At 38.0% G+C, this 19022-nt stretch overlaps 2 protein-coding genes across 2 annotated transcripts in view; one reads left to right on the top strand and one right to left on the bottom strand.

Moving 5' to 3' along the window:
* The window catches only part of LOC109820793 (probable leucine-rich repeat receptor-like protein kinase At1g68400), a 2819-nt gene extending 1177 nt beyond the window's left edge, over positions 1–1642 (top strand). The window contains exons 2-3 of the mRNA XM_020386990.1: positions 6–137; positions 865–1642. Of these exons, the coding sequence (XP_020242579.1) occupies positions 6–137; positions 865–1505 (773 nt within the window). The 3' untranslated portion in view covers positions 1506–1642. The remainder of the gene's footprint in view (positions 1–5; positions 138–864) is intronic.
* Positions 3562–8279, bottom strand: LOC109822294 (ent-kaurene oxidase 2). The gene is given in 8 exon segments (XM_020388477.1): positions 3562–4087; positions 4558–4709; positions 4781–4942; positions 5029–5283; positions 5639–5779; positions 5910–6071; positions 7605–7765; positions 7964–8279. Coding segments are annotated over 8 exon segments (1680 nt in total). The 5' UTR covers positions 8253–8279; the 3' UTR covers positions 3562–3729.

Raw genomic sequence — 19022 nt, forward strand, 5'->3', positions numbered from 1 at the left:
CGAAGAGTTGCTTAAAGAGATTGGGAGGTGGAGACTTCCCAATGTTGTGAGCTTGTTGGCTTATTATTCATCCGAGGATGAACTTTTATTGGTCTTTCAGTATGTGCATAGAGGGAGTCTCTATAATCTTCTTCATGGTGAGCTGTTAATTAGTTGCTAGTTATTGTTTTTGATGATTTCTTTCACTTAAGTACTTAATTTTTGCTTAATTTTAGTTTGAGGGTATCTGTTATCAGTATCCGTGGAAAATGCAGAATCTCTTATCTTAGGATTTCGAGTACATCCTTTATCTACATTTGCATATTCCCATGCAGAATTTGGGTGTTTTGGTAGTATCAGCTATCACATTCAGATGTATCACCACACCAGTTAAAAAAGAAAATTCAGTTTGATGGTTACTACCAATCAGTGACTTCAGATTTTTACGTGTTTCCTTTTTCCTATCAAATACAGAATAGACCTTAGGAGGCCGATATTTACAATTTTAGTCTACAAGTTCAGTATGTAAGTTGAGTTACATCTAGTCACATTCTTGAAAACCGTAACTTCAGCAAAACAATCATTCTCTTTAAACTTCACTACCCTGCTTTCCTTTTTCAATTCCAAAAATTTGTAGAGAGCATAAACATTGCTTCATTGAGCTTAATTGGCAAAATAATTATCAGACCACATAGGCACTGCAATCTTAAACTCTTCTTATACTTAACTAAGATCATGTCAATAAAAATCTGTTTTTTTAATCAATTTCAGGTTAGGGAGACTTTTCACGTTTTCAGACCACTAAGCAAAACATAATTTCTACGTATGCATAAACATTTCCATTGTAGTTGCTTGACAACTTTCTTCAATTTTTATTATATTCAGGAAACAGGGGACCGGGAAGGATTCCATTAGACTGGTCAGCAAGATTCAAGATAGCATTAGGTGCAGCAAAAGGTCTCACTTTCCTCCATGAAACATCCAAATCAAAGCTCTCTCACCAACACCTCACTTCTTCAAACATCCTTGTCGACGAAGACAACAATGCACTCATCTCAGACTTCGCCCTGCATCAGCTTCTAGCTCCACCAACACTCACCTCATCATCACAAGACCCAATAAGAAAAAACACTTCAAAATGCGATATTTATAGCTTCGGGGTAGTCCTCTTAGAAATCTTGACAGGAAAAGTCGAAGGCGAAGGTGAAATGGATCTTGTCAAGTGGGTACAGATGGTTGTGAGAGAGGAATGGACAGCTGAAGTTTTCGATATAGAGCTGTTGAGATGTAGAGGGATGGAAGATGAGATGGTTGCTCTCCTTCAGATAGCTTTGCTTTGCTTGACTCCTGATACTAAATGTCGTCCAAAGATGAGCGTTGTTCATAAGATGATAGAAGATATTAAAGATCGGCGTTTGAGAAGAGGAAGAGGATCTTTCTCACCTTCTGGTAATGATAGCTCGAATCAATCCTCTCCTGGTATATCGGATGATAACGCAACATTCACTAGTGGACGATCTTCTTAACTTTCATTCATTTCTTATGGATTTAAGTTTCTATACTAATGAGGAAAAATTGAATGCTTGCTTAAATTTTGCATCATATCCATCGATTGTCTGGCGGTTGGATGGGCCGTTATAATTGATGTGTGGTTGGAACTACTAGCTTGGTATTATTCTATTCAAAATTTTGGTGGTCGTAAAACATACAGTTTAATCAAGTTTATACGTACTGAGTATCCTGCTATCTTATATCATACATTTCAGTTTTTTACTTCCATTTTTAGGCAGTTGAGGCATATTAGACTTCACTGATAAAGGTTACTTTCAGCAATTTCAAAAAGCCTATTTTCTTGAAGGTATGGACCAAGTGAGAAAAGCTCGAAAATATGGAAATTCCAAAGTAAAGGTCATGCTCATGAACTACATGTAGCAAATACCCATGCTTGCAAGATATTTGCCCGAAACTTATTAGACACTCCACAATTATGTTTGTATTAGAAGAACCAAACTAGTTCCAGGCTGGACTTATGTCCAATTCAAGAAAGTTTTCAAATTCATATGTCGGAGATGTAGGCGTCAAAAATTGCCTATAGGTCCCAAACACAACTCAAGACGGAGAGAAGACGAAGAACATCATCATCTAGGTCAGAGGAGATCATCCAATAGCAAAAGGAAGCAAAGAAGAACACAAAACAACGCGACAGAAGGACTGGAGCTGTCTCACAATTGGTGAGACAACATCCACTGTCTCGTGTATTCGAGACATAGCGAGACAGCCTCTTGGGTTTTCTGGCGGTTTTGTGACTTTTTGCGGGGACCACGTGGCTCCATAACTGCTGGGAAACGTTCATTAACATTAATGGACAGTTATAGCCGTGAAATACGCCCACTACCCACGAAAATTAAGGCATTTAACGCAATTTAAGTAGTGGGACGACGGTTACAAACTGGCTGGAACCACCTCCTTTGGCCGAGACAGTGTACACTGTCACGCCCAAAGGAGATAACCATCACCAGTTGTTTCAGCTTCTTTTCGACGGTTACGACTTCCAAATGCTATAAATACCTATCTACACACTTGTGCACGGTATGAAGCATTGGCAAGAGAGCAGATAGAAGAAAGAATCTGACTTTTGGTGAACTTTGAGAGCGAGAAAGTTGTAATCCACTCCCAGGCATCCTCAAAGCCTTTTGGTATTTCCTTGAGTTCAACCTTTGACTTGTTCTCGAGAAGAGTGTTCATTTTACTTTGTTAAGATATTCACTTTAGTTCTTGTTTCCACGTCGAAACATTAACTTTTTGCTTTCTTCGCATCCGACTTGGAGCGTTGACTCGGTGGTTCACTAATAACGTATCCTTGGCACATGCAAAGATCTCACGCAAGCAGAGGCTACTACGTAGGAGTTTCTGCGTGTGTTTCTAGGGAGCACCAATTTTGTTTCATTGTAAAGAGAGGAAATTTACAAGTGTAAAGTCATTCTTTGTTTCTGTTAAAACGTTTTAATGGAAGCTACAATGAAAATCGTTCCCGATGCAAACAGGAGATGACATAGAAATTTTAAGCTTAATAGATATAAGATGGACCCTTGGACATAGGTTTGCGAAAATATTAACTCTATCAAACACCTCCAAGCACCTGAGAGACACCATAGGTTGTCAATAGGCTTGTGTCAAGTTGGATATAGGTCGGAATCTATTTTACTTTGGTTTAAGACTTGAATATATTAGATTGTATCATAAAGTTACTTTGTCTCCTCAACACTAACCAGTACGTGTTTGAGTGTCCATAGTTGTTTGTTCTCTCCATAACATGTTCTCGTATCCCTACGTACCTTTTAATAGTTTATCCTGTGTGCCATCATTTTTGTATCGTGTCAGTTTTTCCGTTTCCTATATGATCAGGACTCTTACATGTCTCCTAACAAAGATAATTCAGTTTCTCCACAATTTCCCATTTTCATATGCTCCATGCTTTCTTTTACCCACAATGCTCATACGAAGTAAGAATTGCATTTCAGTGCCTGTACACCCAAATGAATCTAACGACAACTAATCTAACATTTACAGTACAACAAGAAAAGTAGTAGATCAAAATCGATAATATAGATATTGATGTCTGCTCATTAGGCACTGGGACAACATTCTTGTTCGTACAGCGTTTCAGGTTAAGACCATATAAAATTTTCATCTGTTCTATGGAAAAAGAAGGGAGCCAGGCTACAGCAAAGGGTACTTCTTTCTCGATTCCTATGATTTCCTTGGTTTTATATAGGCTTGCATAGGATGGAGTTTGTGAGTGGTAAGCTGAACAGTAACTACATTCTCTTCCTCTCCCTCTTTAAGCCTCCACTGGAATTCTTGTACAAATCTACCGATTGCCGTACAAGAAATTAGATAAGCCTGCAAAGAACCAGCACAGACTCTCTTTCCACCTCCGAAAGCCATTGTTTTGTGCATGTCCATTGGTTCATAGTTGCTAGATAGAAATCTTTCGGGCTTCCACTGTTCAGGTTCTTCCCAATCCTTCTTGTTCATGTTGCATGCATACAGATTGATGGCTATCTGTAAATTGTATCAAGAATGAGACAGCACAATTTGGAAATCCACCATAGTTTATAGAAGCACATAAAACTTTCTCAAGGTTCTACATGTGATGCTTTACCCTCCACAGTTTAGTTTCTAGTCAAACAATCACAATTTTTTTTAATGTAACTATCACTTTTTAATTTGATAAACGTAAACATGTTTATATGAGCGTATGGAAACACGTGTCATATATCACAGTTTTTACATCCAAGTTAACTTCGTCAAAATTGAAATAGAGGTATGAATTATATTGTCACTTTGAAAACCTTTGGGGATGCTCTTTGAATTAATCCATAGGAAGATTTTCCAAAATTTTACACTTATTATTATTTCTGGAAGCATAAATTAGTACATCCACCTTAATGTATGAAAAATGGATATATTTTCCTAGGGAATTCATAACATAAAAGGACTGCTAATATGACCAATCTGAAAGGAAAAGTTTAAAATCAATGAAATATTATACAACCCAGAACTTACATCGTGGCTTCATGAACATATCTTGGAGGAATAATAGGAACAGGTGAATGATATCTGAGAGTTTCATGGAAAACTGCATTCAAATAAGGTAATTTCTGCAGATGATCCTCTGTGATTATCTCTGAGCCACACACTTCTTGAATTTCTTGATATAGACGATCCTATGGTGCAATGTGGGTCAGAAATAAACTTAATAAGTAATGCAGAAGAAGTGTTTTTACATGAAAGTTACCTGACACTTGGGATTCTTAGCAAGTTCATACATAGCCCATTCAGTTGTTACCAGAGTTGTATCAGAGGTTTCAATAATCGCTTCCCAAACCAATGCAATCAACTGGTCCTCTGTCAGTGTAGTCTCCTCAGTCAAGAGGAAATCCAAATAACAGTTTATTTCCTGCCAAATGCATAATTTTTTAGACAAAAAAAAGTGGAAGAGAAGACTAATGGAACAAAAAGAGATTTAAGGATGAGAAAATGAACCTCTCCACGAGAAATCCTTTTCTTCTGCTCCATGATCAGGGCCTTTGTTACTGCTCTCTTGCGCATTTCCATACTCTGAATTCGAGTTTCGATGCTCTTATTAGGGACCCATCTCAGGTATGGGAAGAAATCTCTCCAATCTACTTCAATAGCTCCCATCATCGGATCTAATACTAGTACATTAAAAATGTCTTGCTTCGACATTGTTACTCTGAGCTCCTCCACATAAATGGACTCTACATCCTTACCCAATGCCTATAAAAATGCATATGTACTTAGAAACTTCTTGCAATGTGCCTAGTCAGTTTTAGAATAACGATAAACATATACTGCATGTTTCATTTTAGTGATGTGAAATCAAAGTAAGTATCTCAGTTAATTTCACATTGGTATCAGATTCATGAGGGGTATAACAAAGATATTAATAACGTGGAGGTTTATAGTCTAATATAAGAAAGCATGTCAAATGAAAATATAAGCTTTCAGCACAGAAGGTACTTTCATATTAGAAAACCTAGTAGACTAACTTAATTGGGTGCTTTCTCCTTAGTCAAGTGCTTTGACCTATTCCCAAGTATGAAAAGTAATCTTTTTGGATACACAAACTCACTTGTTTTAAGGCCAATCTGAAAAGCTCGGCTATGAACGGTTCTCTGACTTTCACTGCCTTATGAGGATCATTTGTAACTTCTGCAAATAGGGCGTTCATAATGTTCTCTATCATAGTGTCCCTGTGGCCACGATTTCGCTTCTGACAATTCACAACATAGACATAAATAAGACAAGCTGAAAAGGTTAAAGTAAATGGTGATATAGAGTGCAATAATTTGTGTGGACAGGGAAAAATAGCTCAAAGATGTCATTGTGAATCGGGATTTAACCTGAGCATTTGCTCCCAAGAGATATGAAAGTACATATCGCTTCACCATTTTATGGTACTCGCCATAATCACTCATGGCAACAATAGATTTTTGGCATGTGAGCACTGTCAGTGCATTTGAAAGCTTCCTAGTCGAAATCGATGAAAACTTAGTCACCATAGCCTACAGAACCCAGAATGATAGTGTTAAATCCAGCGGTTCAAGTTGGTATTAGCAGTGTACAGACGAAGCAGCTGACAGTGAACTTTCAAGTCCAATTTGAATAAGTGGCTCTTATACTTTCAGAATGGGGTTTATTTGCTTTAAATAGTCGATAAACTGACAGTTTTTTTATGTGAAACCACATATAGACATAGAGAATATGTTATATAACTAGATTGTAGTTCCAAATCAATTGATCCACAAGTGGTTGTTCTAAAATACACTTCTTGTGCATCAAAATTCAGCAGACCCTACCAAAAGCAAGAGTTGACCAATCTTGTCTTGTAGATTATTCTTTCTTTCAAAATGTTGAAAAAATATGTTATGCAACATATTGGAAAGATTAGATGAGCACGTGTTCTAAGCAATGTTCCTTACAAAATGTCATGACCATCTCAGTTAGAGGTAAAGTTATCAAGTCATCTTTTATTGCATGATAAAGAAAGTTATTAAGATTCTATTTCTGTTCTTATTATATGTATTGAGGAAAGGATAAAACTCAAGGTTTTGCTGTCTATGTCAAAGTTATGTTTGCTTCGATAGAATTCCAAACTAAGCAGCATAACGTGAGATTTCTGAGAATTCATACACTACATATACAATTAGCAAGACAGAGACCCTGAACTTCAGGGGATTTTGCACACAATCCCTGATTTTTTTTTCCATTTCACAGAATCCCCCTGAACTTACACTTTTATCGTTGCTCCTCCGTACTTGTAATTGACAAATAACTAAAATGTCTTGTGAGATTTTGGTTCTCTCAAGGAACATCTCCCACCCTCCCCCTCCCCATTGTGTGTGCTTATGTGTGTGTGTTTTTTGTGTGTGTGTTGGGGGTCTTAAGAAAAAAAATTGGGGGTTATTTTGGGGTAAAAACCCCAAAGTTAGAGATTTAGTAAAATTAACCCTTTTTGATGCGGTGTGTTTGGCAACCGGAAAGAAATGGAAAATGGACCTGAAACTGAGAAGTGACTCCACTTTCTAATTTTTTTCTCGTTTCGTATTTGAAAGGAGAAGGGTGCCACATCAACATTAGCATTTTAGCTATCTCCAAAAATTGGAGAAAGTGGATAGAAAGTAAGGAGAGAAGAGAGGTAAACTATATGTTTAGATTTTTCGCATATCATTTTAAGTTCTACTTGTACACTTTTTACTATTGCTTTCAGTAATAATCAAACAGAATAAAAAGAGAGCAAGTATCACATCAATTATCACCTTAGCTTTCTCTCTTTTTTACTTTCCATCATCCAAAAAAGATTTTGCAAAATAGAAAGTAATAAGAAAGTACTTTCTCTTTTTTTTTCCACTTTCTATTTATTACCCGCTTGCCAAACATGCAGTTCACACAATTAATCGCTGTTACATCTCTACAATACTATAGACTCAATCATATTAGTTCACTAATTCTTATTCAAAGCACTAACTAATCAGCCTCGGATAATAAATAATATAAGATCATCCTTGCAAAAGAAACGAACCAACAAAGAAAGATACCTCTTTTGCGAGTTCGGCTGAATTGAGGACAACCATAGTGGATGATCCCAATCTTATAGAGTATATTGGTCCATAAATCTCTGCCCATTTAGCAAAAGTCTGATGAGGCATCTTAGCCTTGAGCTGATGCAAATTCCCAATCAAGGGCATCCCAGGTACAGCTATATCACAACACATCCCAAAAAAAAATTAGAGAGGAAAAAAAAAAAAAACCGTTTATCAAACCCCATCAACTCACACACACAATCAATAGAAAAAGAAAAACCCATCTGACAGAACCATCGAGATTTCAGAATTGATCTCTTCACGGGTCAATACCCACGAAAATTATGCATAAAAATGCTAACAAAATCCCCTACCAGGCATAAGTTTGGAGCTGAAGAGAAACTTTCTCCCAATTACAAAGGCTAGGACGAGGCAGAGGATGGTGGTGGTGGTGGCTAAAGCTGGTGTTGAGAAATCAAGAGGAGCGTCCATGATTTCTACGGACCTTTTCTTGACCGCTCTGAGGAGGGTAACGAGTATACACAGTAAAGACTCGTCAAGCGGACGAATGAAGACAAACTCACCGTACATAAAATGACAAGAGAATATGAATCCCATAGAGTCAGCTAAAGCTTTCCTTATTCCGTAAAAGGTATCGTACATTGAACCAAATCAGGGTACAGGGATGAAGTTTTGTAGCAGAAGTTGAAACATGTACCCGGAAGTCCATTGGAGGATCTCCGCCGATTTTGATCGATGAGGACTTTTCCGACGGCAGGGACGGCGACGAGGCCGAGAGCTATGGAGGTTAGAGCTCCTGCAGGGATGCTCTGGATTGCGAGGAGAAGGTCCATTTGCTTCTGCTGTGCTTGTAGCTTTTTACGGCTCAGGAAATGAGCGCAAAGTATTGTATATTTGAGGATGAATTATGGCATCTGGCTCAGACTTGTGAGGATATATTCTGTTTTGTCTTTTGCTGTGTTAGCACTGGGATAGCAAATCTTTTAGCATCTTGCACTTGGAATCTTCAACTAATCTCTGTATTCTATTTGTATAGCATGTGGAAAAGATTAGGATTCTGTCAGTTGCGGAAGAAGGGGGAAAATACAACAAGTTCTTCCTCGTCGAAATTGTCGTCATTAATACGAGGATAAAGGGTGCAAACTCAACGTGTCAGCACTTGAAGACAAATTTATACTCGTAACTGATGAGGAGCGTACTCTCTTTATGTTGATAATAGTGTATTGTAGTGGGTTTTAGTCCCACATTGCTTGGGAGAACAAACCTCACACTCCTCTACTTGTATAAATATATGTGCACACTCAATATTCAATTCAAGGGAAATTTACCCAAGATTCTCTCTCTCTCTCTTACTTTAACATGGTATCAGAGCTAGGGCTATTTCCCTTTCAATAAAATTTTTAACGCTTTTGCGTTCTTTTGCCAAATCTTGGCCTTATTGCTTTGCAGCCGTTTAATGTTTTATTTTTTTTTTATTTTTAATTATTTGGCGTTCATCTGCCAGATATTTTGGCCTTGTCGTTTTGCGGCCTCTTAACGCGTTTCGCGTTCTCGTTTAACCTTCGGGTTCTATTTTAAACCTTCGGGTTTCATTCTAACCTTCGGGTTCTATTTTAAACCTTCGGGTTTCATTCTAACCTTCGGGTTCTATTTTAACGGCATTGTCGTTTCAAGACCGTCTCTCGGTCTCAAATTAACGGCATCGTCGTTTCAAGCCGTCTCTCGGCCTCAAACGAACGACATTAGTAACAGCATCTCGACATCTTAACGTCTCAAGATTGCTGTTATGGCTCCTTCAGAGAAGATTCCCAAACCACCTTTGCCCCTCAATGATCAAAGTGACTGGGCAGGGTGGTCCACCATTGTCACCAATGCCTTGCGTGGCGCTGGTTTGCTTGATCATCTCACCAGTACGGGACCAGTTCCACCGTCCATCAGCACTGTTGCTTCATCCAGTACTATTGCCTCTGGCAGTGGTGATGTCGATCTTCAGACTGCTCGTGCTCTCTATGTCAAGGAGAGTTCAGAGTGGCAATTGCAGGAATTTCGTGTTATGGATTATCTCACTCGCTGTGTTGGCTCTGGTCTCACTGTCGAGATTGGCTCGCTTCCCTCTGCTCAGGCCATGTGGACTCGTCTCACTGAGCGTTTCACTGAGTGCTCGGGTGCACGGGAGGCATATCTTCTGCAACGCATTTCTCTACAACGCAAAGGTAGTTCATCTCTGCAGTCCCATTTTGGACAAATGCAAGCTTTTTGGACAGAGTTACGCTCCATGCTTCCTGGACGTAATTCCACATATGAAGACTGGCTAGCCTGGTACGAACGGCATGAGGTGCATCAATTGTTTCAGTCCCTTCCTGAATATTCAACTATGGCTGATCAACTACTTCACCAGCCTCAATTTCCGACTTTGGCCTCAGTTATGGGAGCTCTCACTGCTTATGAGACCCGGCAGCAGACAGCACGACTCAATTTGTCAACAGACACTCCTACCTCTTCACTCGAGACTGTTTTGTCTGTACCTGTCACTGCTCCTGTTATGAATTATACTTCTCCACAGGCTCCCTCTCCACAGGCTCGATCTAAGCTCTCTTGCAAATATTGTAAGAAGGAAGGACACCGCATTGAGACATGCTTCAAGCTTCATCCTGAGTTACGTTCCTCAGGTACTGGACGTGGTCGGCGACCCCCTCAGTCTCAACCCTCTCGTACACCAGGATTGTTGGCCAATGCTATACCTTCTACTACTTCAGACTCTACTATTCAAGCTATTGAAAGTCTTCGCCGTCAACTTGATGCTTTTCAACATATCACCTCTACATCCGCCGCACAACTCTCTGGTATGCATTTTGCTGGTTCTTCAGCTAATCCTTCAGTCTCTGGTATGAATGATCTCTGGATTTTTGACTCTGGTTGTTCCTTTCATATGACTTGTAATGCCTCACTTTTATCCTCTGTCTTTACTTCATCCTCTCTTCCTCCTATCTACACAGCTGCTGGACAACCATTGTCCATTACTCAGTATGGCTCTATTACCCCACAAAATGATCCATCTGGTCGTCTAACACTTGGTCCCGTCTATGTGGCTCCACAATTGTGCTTGAATTTAATTTCTATTAGCTCTTTATGCATGGCGGGCCTGTTTGTCTCATTTTCTTCTGATACTTGTATTGTGCAGGATCCACAGACGGGCAAGACGGTTGGGGCGGGTCGTAGGAGGCACAAACTGTATTTTCTGGAATATCTTCACCTTCCAGAGTCCATACGTCCACGTTCTCTTGTTGCTTCTCTTTGTTCGTCAAAACCCTCTACCTCGCTTCCTGCCAATTTATGGCATAGACGACTTGGTCATGTGTGTAATAAAAGGCTGGAGAGTCTTATTCAGTCTGGAGTACTTGGTCCTGTATCATCTAGTTCTAGTATTGAGTCATGTGCTGGTTGCAAATTGGCTAAATTCACTGCTTTACCATTTAAAATGAGTACATCTGTATCCACTTCCTTATTTGATTTAGTACATTCTGATATTTGGGGGCCAGCTCCTTTGCCTTCTTCATCTGGCTACTTATATTATGTTAGTTTTATCGACGATTTCTCTCGTTTTACATGGGTTTACCTACTTAAGAATCGCTCTGACGTACTTACTGCTTATCAAGCCTTCACTGCTATGATTTTCACTCAATGGCAATCTCGTATTAAAGTTTTTCGTTCTGATTGTGCCAAAGAGTACCTATCCTCTGCCATGCGCTCTATCATGTCCTCTCATGGGACTATCTTTCAACAGTCATGTCCCTACACTCATGAGCAAAATGGTGTTGCTGAACGCAAACATCGTCATATCCTCGATACTGCCCGATCAATGCTCATTTCTTACTCTGTTCCTCGTCGTTTCTGGGCTGAGGCTATTCTCACCGCGACTCATGCCATTAATATCACTCCATCTAGCTCTCTTTCCGGTGCTACTCCTTATAGTCGTGTTTATACTCATCCTCCCCGTTATGATCTAGTTCGCGTTTTTGGTTGTCGATGTTTTGTTTTTCTGCCATCTCACGAACGTGATAAATTGTCTCCCAGAGCAGTTTCTTGTGTTTATTTAGGAATTAGTTCAGAACATCGAGGTTATCGTTGTTATGATCCCGCAACTCGTCGAGTTCATATATCTCGTCATGTTCAGTTCGAAGAGGATTCTCCATATTATTCTACTTCTGATGACTTTAATTTCCTCCACTCTACCGATCATGCTTCCCCGTCCACTGCATCACCCACTTCTTCACCTCAATTTTCCTTTCGAGATCTCCCTGACATCTCTCCCTCTCCTTCTGTTGACTCTTCCTCACCTGAGTCTTCTCTTACACCATCTAATCCATATCCTGTGGACACAACTCTCACTCCAGAAAATACTGTTGATCTTCATGCACCTGCGCCAGCATCTCCCCCGCCTGAGGTTCCTCTTGCTCTTCGTCGAGGCAAACGCCCACATGTCATGCCTGCCCGGTATGCTTCTGTTACTTCTTATTCACCTATCTTTCATAACTTTCTTGCTGCCATTCATACTATTGTTGAGCCAAAGTCCTTCCAAGAGGCAGTTCAAATTCCAGAGTGGCGACAAGCTATGGCTGAGGAATTTCAAGCATTTCAGCAAACTCATACCTGGGATATTGTTCCCTGTCCTCCTGGGATCTCTCTTGTTGGCAGTAAATGGGTTTATAAGGTCAAGTTTCGTCCTGATGGCACCATTGAACGTCGAAAAGCTCGTTTAGTGGCTAGAGGTTTTACTCAGCAACAAGGTATTGATTATGAGGAGACCTTTGCTCCTGTTGCTCAGATGCCCACTGTGCGTACTCTCCTTGCGGTCGCTGCTGCTCATCGTTGGCCCTTATACCAGATGGATGTCAAAAATGCTTTTCTTCATGGCTCTTTATCAGAGACCGTATATATGCAACCGCCTCCAGGGTCAAATATTCCTCCGGGACATGTATGTCTCCTTCGTCGTGCTGTTTATGGTCTCAAACAGGCACCCCGCGCTTGGTTTGAGTGTTTTCGCGATGTTGTGCTCAAAGCGGGCTTTATAGAAAGTCATCAAGATGCTTCTCTGTTTGTTCGCACTACATCGCGTGGCAGGGTTTTATTACTCATCTATGTAGATGATATGATCATTACAGGTGATGATATGACAGGTATACAATACGCAAAATCTCAGTTGCAACAACAGTTCCACATGAAGGATCTTGGATCTCTTCGGTATTTCCTTGGTCTAGAAATTTCTCAAGGCCCGCGGGGTGTATTACTGTCTCAACAGAAGTATCTCTCAGATATTCTAAATCAAGCTGAGTTAACTGATAATACAACTGTCGATACTCCACTCCAGCAGAATGTCAAACTTTGCTCTACTGACGGTGAGCCTCTATCTGATCCTACCCGATATCGACATCTTGTTGGTCAGTTGGTCTATTTGTGCATCTCTCGACCAGATATCTCTCATGCTGTTGGTATTGTCAGTCAATTTGTTAGTGCCCCACGTTCTGTACACTATGCTGTCTTATTACGGATTCTTCGGTACCTCCGGGGTACTAGCACTCGCTCACTTTTGTTTCCTGCTACATCTAAGTTAGAGCTTTGTGCATATTCTGATGCTGATTGGGCTGGTGATCCAACTACCAGAAAGTCTACCACAGGTTATTGTATATTTCTTGGTGATTCCCTTATTTCCTGGCGAAGTAAGAAACAAGATGTTATTGCTCTTTCCAGTACTGAGGCAGAGTATCGTGCAATGTCCACAACAGCTAAAGAGATTATTCATCTTCGTCGCCTTCTCAGTGATTTTGGTATTTCTGTTACGACTCCTACTCCTCTCTACTGTGATAATAAGAGTGCCATCCAGATTGCTAATAATCCAGTATTTCATGAAAGGACCAAACATATTGAGATCGACGCTCATTTTGTCCGTCACCAAGTTATCAAGGACAAGACAATTCTACTTCCTCATGTTTCATCCGCTGACGAGCTTGCAGATTTCTTCACAAAGGCCTTACCTGTTCATCGGTTCCAGTTTCTTGTACGCAAACTCACTTTGTTTGATCCAACATGAGTTTGAAGGGGGCTGTTGATAATAGTGTATTGTAGTGGGTTTTAGTCCCACATTGCTTGGGAGAACAAACCTCACACTCCTCTACTTGTATAAATATATGTGCACACTCAATATTCAATTCAAGGGAAATTTACCCAAGATTCTCTCTCTCTCTCTTACTTTAACACTTTAAAAGTAGGAGTTCAGAAAAATCTTTTAGTAGACAAAATATCCTTAAAATTTAAATACTAATCCATTGAATAAGAGGAAGTTCATAAAATGATGAATTCTTATTACCTACAAATGTACATAATGTGAACCGGGTATTTGCAAAATCCACCAAACAAATTAAAGAGACAAAATCATTCTGAAAATTATAAAAAAGGAAAATTAAAACAAACGACTGCGATATGAGGACACAACGTGGCAATCTCTCACCAACTAAAATTCAAGTAATTCATATTACTGCATAAATAGTTTCAAAGTTTAATTATACTATTATTATTTAAATAGGACTCTATTTATAATTGTTATCCTCTCACATGCAACATCACATACCAATGTTTATAAGCCAAGAAACTACAACAATTTCTTTTCGTAGCACTTTCATCTCCTTCTACATGTATATACCTTTGTTATTTTCTTCTTATTAGATTATATTAGATTATTTTAAAGTAATTAATTATATTGTATATTTAATTTTTTTCATATCAAGAAATATCAACAATTTTACAGCACTTTCATCTATTTTCTTCTTATTAGATTAGATTAGATTATTTTAAAGCAATTAATTATATTATACATTTGATCTTTTTTAGATTAAAAATTACAATAATTTTTATAGCACTTTCATCTCCTTTAAGAGGTGTGTGACTTTGTTATTTTTTCTTATTAGATTAGATTAGATTATTTAAAATTTATGAACTATGAACTTGCAACAATTTTCACAACATTTTCATCTATTTTCTTCTTATTAGATTAGATTATTTTAAAGCAATTACTTATATTGTATATTTGGTCTTTTTTTTTTCAAATTACATAGTTTAATTATACTATTATTATTTAAATAGATACTATTTGTATAAAAATCAAAGAGAATCTCACACATATCTTAAATCTCAATGCCAAATGTAATATTTACACATGGGTGTTGGTTAAAACAAATTTCATGTACGGGCTTAACTTATATAATTCTACTTTAACCGGATTAGATAATTTACTTTTTTTAACACCCAAACTCTTCCACAAAACCAAAGGAGAGTATCAATGTTATAACTATATATATATCCACAAGACCACAGATATCTTGAAAATGAACAAAGAAAACCATACAAACAAAAACTATATTAATTACACACACACACACCCACTATTTTTAAAACCACCCTTCTCCATCTCCATCTATTATAAATCCACATACCAAATTAAACTGCTGGAGATTCTCCTCACCATCTACACCATTGATCAACCTTCCTTTTTCTTTGTACTTAAATTGTATAACATTCATTGCGATGAGGGCTCACATAGGTCCTCAGCTTGTATTGAACGTCCAACAAAAAATGTAGTAAGCCTTGTAGTTAGTTAATAATGAGATCCTATCATTATAAACAAACTAAGTAAAGATTAATAATTCTTAAGAATGTACTACGTTCTCCTATCTTCCACTGCAAACTTGTTAGTTGTTTATTCATATCGGCCCCTAAGAGATTTTAAAAATTACTCATCTATTTTATAAAATTTTTAAAATGTTTAAATAAAATTTATGGCAAATGTAATAATACATGTTTATAGATTTTAACAAAATGAATCTGACTTATTTTATAGTAAGAAAATAAACAAAAAAATACGACGTGCATTGCATGTGCACAAGAACTAGTGTGATAAAGACTGGTATGATAAAGAGAGGATACTTGACGCCGTGCCTATTTGCTTCGATAAGTACAAAAGGGGGTTGAGATGCATTTGATAAGTACAAGTTAGGTTACATAATTTCAATTGGCTGGTTTACCTCAGTTATTGCCTAGAGACATTGTTTGGGGGAGTTTACTAGGGGAGGGGAAAGAAAGTCAAATAATTGAAATGAAAGGTAGAGAAGGAGAGAGAAAAGAGAAATTATTATTTTGGAGTTTCCTAATGAGAACGGAAGTAAACTTAATCCATCTTGTTTAGGAGTTTTAATAAAGACGAGGGAAGTGAAATGAATATATATAAAGTTACATAAATATTCTTACATGTTATTAAGATATTTTGTCAAACTAATAAATTACAATAGTAAAATTTTCTTTCCATCACATAAAAATTTACACTGATTTCCTTTATTCTCCCTAACGCCCAATTTTAAGGGAGAGGAAAATCTTACCAAATTTCACCCTAATGAATTTGAAAGAGATCCAATTTTTTTTTTTGACATAACGGTGTTTTAGTTGTTAAACACTCATACCAGCTCCATTGACCTATAATTCTTGGACAAATTTAATAAAAAGACTATTTTTAAATTTTAATTATGAAAACTAACCTATAAAAAATGACCCGTTTCTGTTCATATCAGCACACTGACCAAAAACTTGATCGATTTTTAATTGTGAGTTTTTAACTACTGGGACTGCCAATCTCGGGTAATTAAATATTAAGCACATTAAATTTTGTTTCTGGTTTTGATTTTACCTATTTCAGCTTTATCCATTTACTATGTTATAACTTGTAAACCCCAACCATAAATGAATTCATGGATGGAGGCATGGGAGGATGGGATTGTGAATCCGATTACTAATCAAATATCAAAATTTCAAGATCGACAAACTTTTGATTGTTGTTGCTAATGTGGACGGAAATTAAATATAGTCGGTTTTGATTAATAAATTTTAACTGGGTCGGTTTTCATCATTAAATTGTAAAAAAGACAGTTTTTAAAAATGTGTTCATATTTCGACACTGTTCGGCCTACCCAAAAGCATTCATTTTCGGATGTTTGTTTCACTATAAAAAGTATTATTACACTTTTCACAATTTAGCTCGAAAAAGCTTCAGTCATAATAAAACAAACACCTTTGAAGATCTCTATTGATAGATGTAAGGATGCAAATGCCCTTAAATGCCCTTTAGTTTCTATCGGCAAAATCATATCAGCTTCCACTAGGACAAAAATGATAAGAGCTCATGCTTGTCAGAGAAATGAAATCATCAAAAGGATGAATTTGGAGTACGTAAAGGCTGGGGTTCAATATGATAGCAGGAGGTCCCAAGTAGGAGTGAGCAATTTCATTGCAAACCGATCGAACCAAATTTAATTTGGTTTTAGAAAAACTTTGGTTTGGTTTAGTTTTAAAATATTTGAAATTGAAATAATCAATCCGACTGCTCTCAAGATAGTTGCCTAAAACTTTGCTCACTCAAGGTGAGTAGGTTTTTTTTTTTTTTTTTTTTTTTGGTGATGAAAATAGGGCCAAAAGCCCTATCAAATATATATAAACCAGAAGTAAGAGAAGGTGAGTAGGTTACTTATACTATTTTTATGAGAGAGAGAGAGAGAGAGAGAGAGAGAGAGAGAGAATTTATATTTGAGAGTATAGTGTGTTTGTACCACTAAAGAAATAATAACAATATATTTCTTAGTGTTCACTACTCCTCTCAACTCAACAAGTGGTATCAAAGGTTGGTTTAGGGTGCGTGTATCTGCTTATCATATGATTTGTGGCTGCCGTCAAAGGTGGATCATCTACTTCAAAAAATAAGTTAGATTATCATTTACCCTTTAAAGACACTGAGCACTATTTACGAATATCATACTATTCATAAGTTATGGTTACTATTTACAAATATGGTTACTGCTCATAAGTACGGTTACTGTTCACGTGAAATAATAGAAGTTGTAGCTCGTGATAGAAGCAAGGCGGTCAGGGATCTGCTCTCTCCTACGGTGATCCTATTAGCATTCTTGAAGGCCGAAGTTCGTGTTCAGTCTGGGACTGTGAAGTTGGTTGGTCAGGGACCAGACTTGCGTGGAGATATTGAAGCAATACCACATCACGATGGTGAATCTAGAAAATACGACTACTACACTCAAGAAACTCAACGGTAATAACTATAACTACTGGGGACATGTATGAAGTCCTATTTACAAGGACATGACCTCTGGGAGGTCATCAGGGGTCTGAAACTACAACACCTCGGAAATCTGGTGAAGCACTAAGAAAGTAAAACATCAAACCTGACAAGGCTATGTATGTGCTGAAGACGACAATAGAAGAAGATCTCGTAGACTATATGCAAGATGCTAGAACTCCAAAGGAGGCATGATATACGCTCGCGATACTCTTCTCGAAAAAGAACGATGCTCGACTTCAACTCCTGGAGAATCAATTGATGACCTTACAATAGAAGGATTTGACAATTAGTCAGTACTTCAAGCAAGTAAAATCACTATGTTTAGATATTGCTCGACTAGATCCAGATTCTAAAATATTCGATGTAAAGATGAGGAGAATAATCATTAATGGTTTAAGACCGGAATATCACGAACTTGTTGCTGCTACACACGGGTGGCCGAATCAACCAACATTATTAGAGTTGGAGAGTTTGCTCGCTACGCAGGAAACCCTAGCCAAACAAATGGCCGGCATTTCAATAAAAAGTAAAGATGAAGCACTCTTTAACAACAAGGAGAGAGGCAAACCAAGAGGTGCAAGGAAAGAGGAGTATGGAAAGGTTAGTTCAAGGAGGTAGCCATGACGATCATACACCGACAGAACACAACAGCATGAGGAGCATGGTGATCATCGAGCAAGGAGACTGACAATAGATGTTACAACTATGGAAAAAAAGACACTCTGTCAAAGATTGCCTCTATAAGAGAAGACCTGTAGAGGGCAATGCTGTAACATCGCGCATATGTCAAGATGATGAAGAAGAATGAGATGCCCAAGCATCGGTGGCCATCATTGAAGATGCACTAGTCGACGAAGATGAGGTTGTTGGTATGACACTAACCTCAATTGTAGAAGAATCAGAGTTCGTATTTGTAGCGGTTTCAAATCGAGAAGGAATTAGCTATAATAAAGATTGGATCGTCGATTCTAGCTGTTCCAAGCACATAATGGGAGATAAGGGGAAACTTGTCAACATGAAAGATTATAAAGGTGGTTGATAAGTTGTGATAGCAAATAATTCAAGATTACCTATCACACACATTGGAAAACTTACATTTACACCGCGCTACAACCCTAATCGGATACAACTACAAGATGTATACCATGTACCGGGTATGAAAAAAAACCTTCTATCTATTTTCCAATTAACAACTTTTGAAAACTATGTAGTTTTTGGGTCACAAGATGTAAAAGTCTATC

Source organism: Asparagus officinalis, chromosome 8 (genome assembly GCF_001876935.1).
Source record: "Asparagus officinalis chromosome 8, Aspof.V1, whole genome shotgun sequence".
Classification (NCBI taxonomy): domain Eukaryota; kingdom Viridiplantae; phylum Streptophyta; class Magnoliopsida; order Asparagales; family Asparagaceae; genus Asparagus; species Asparagus officinalis.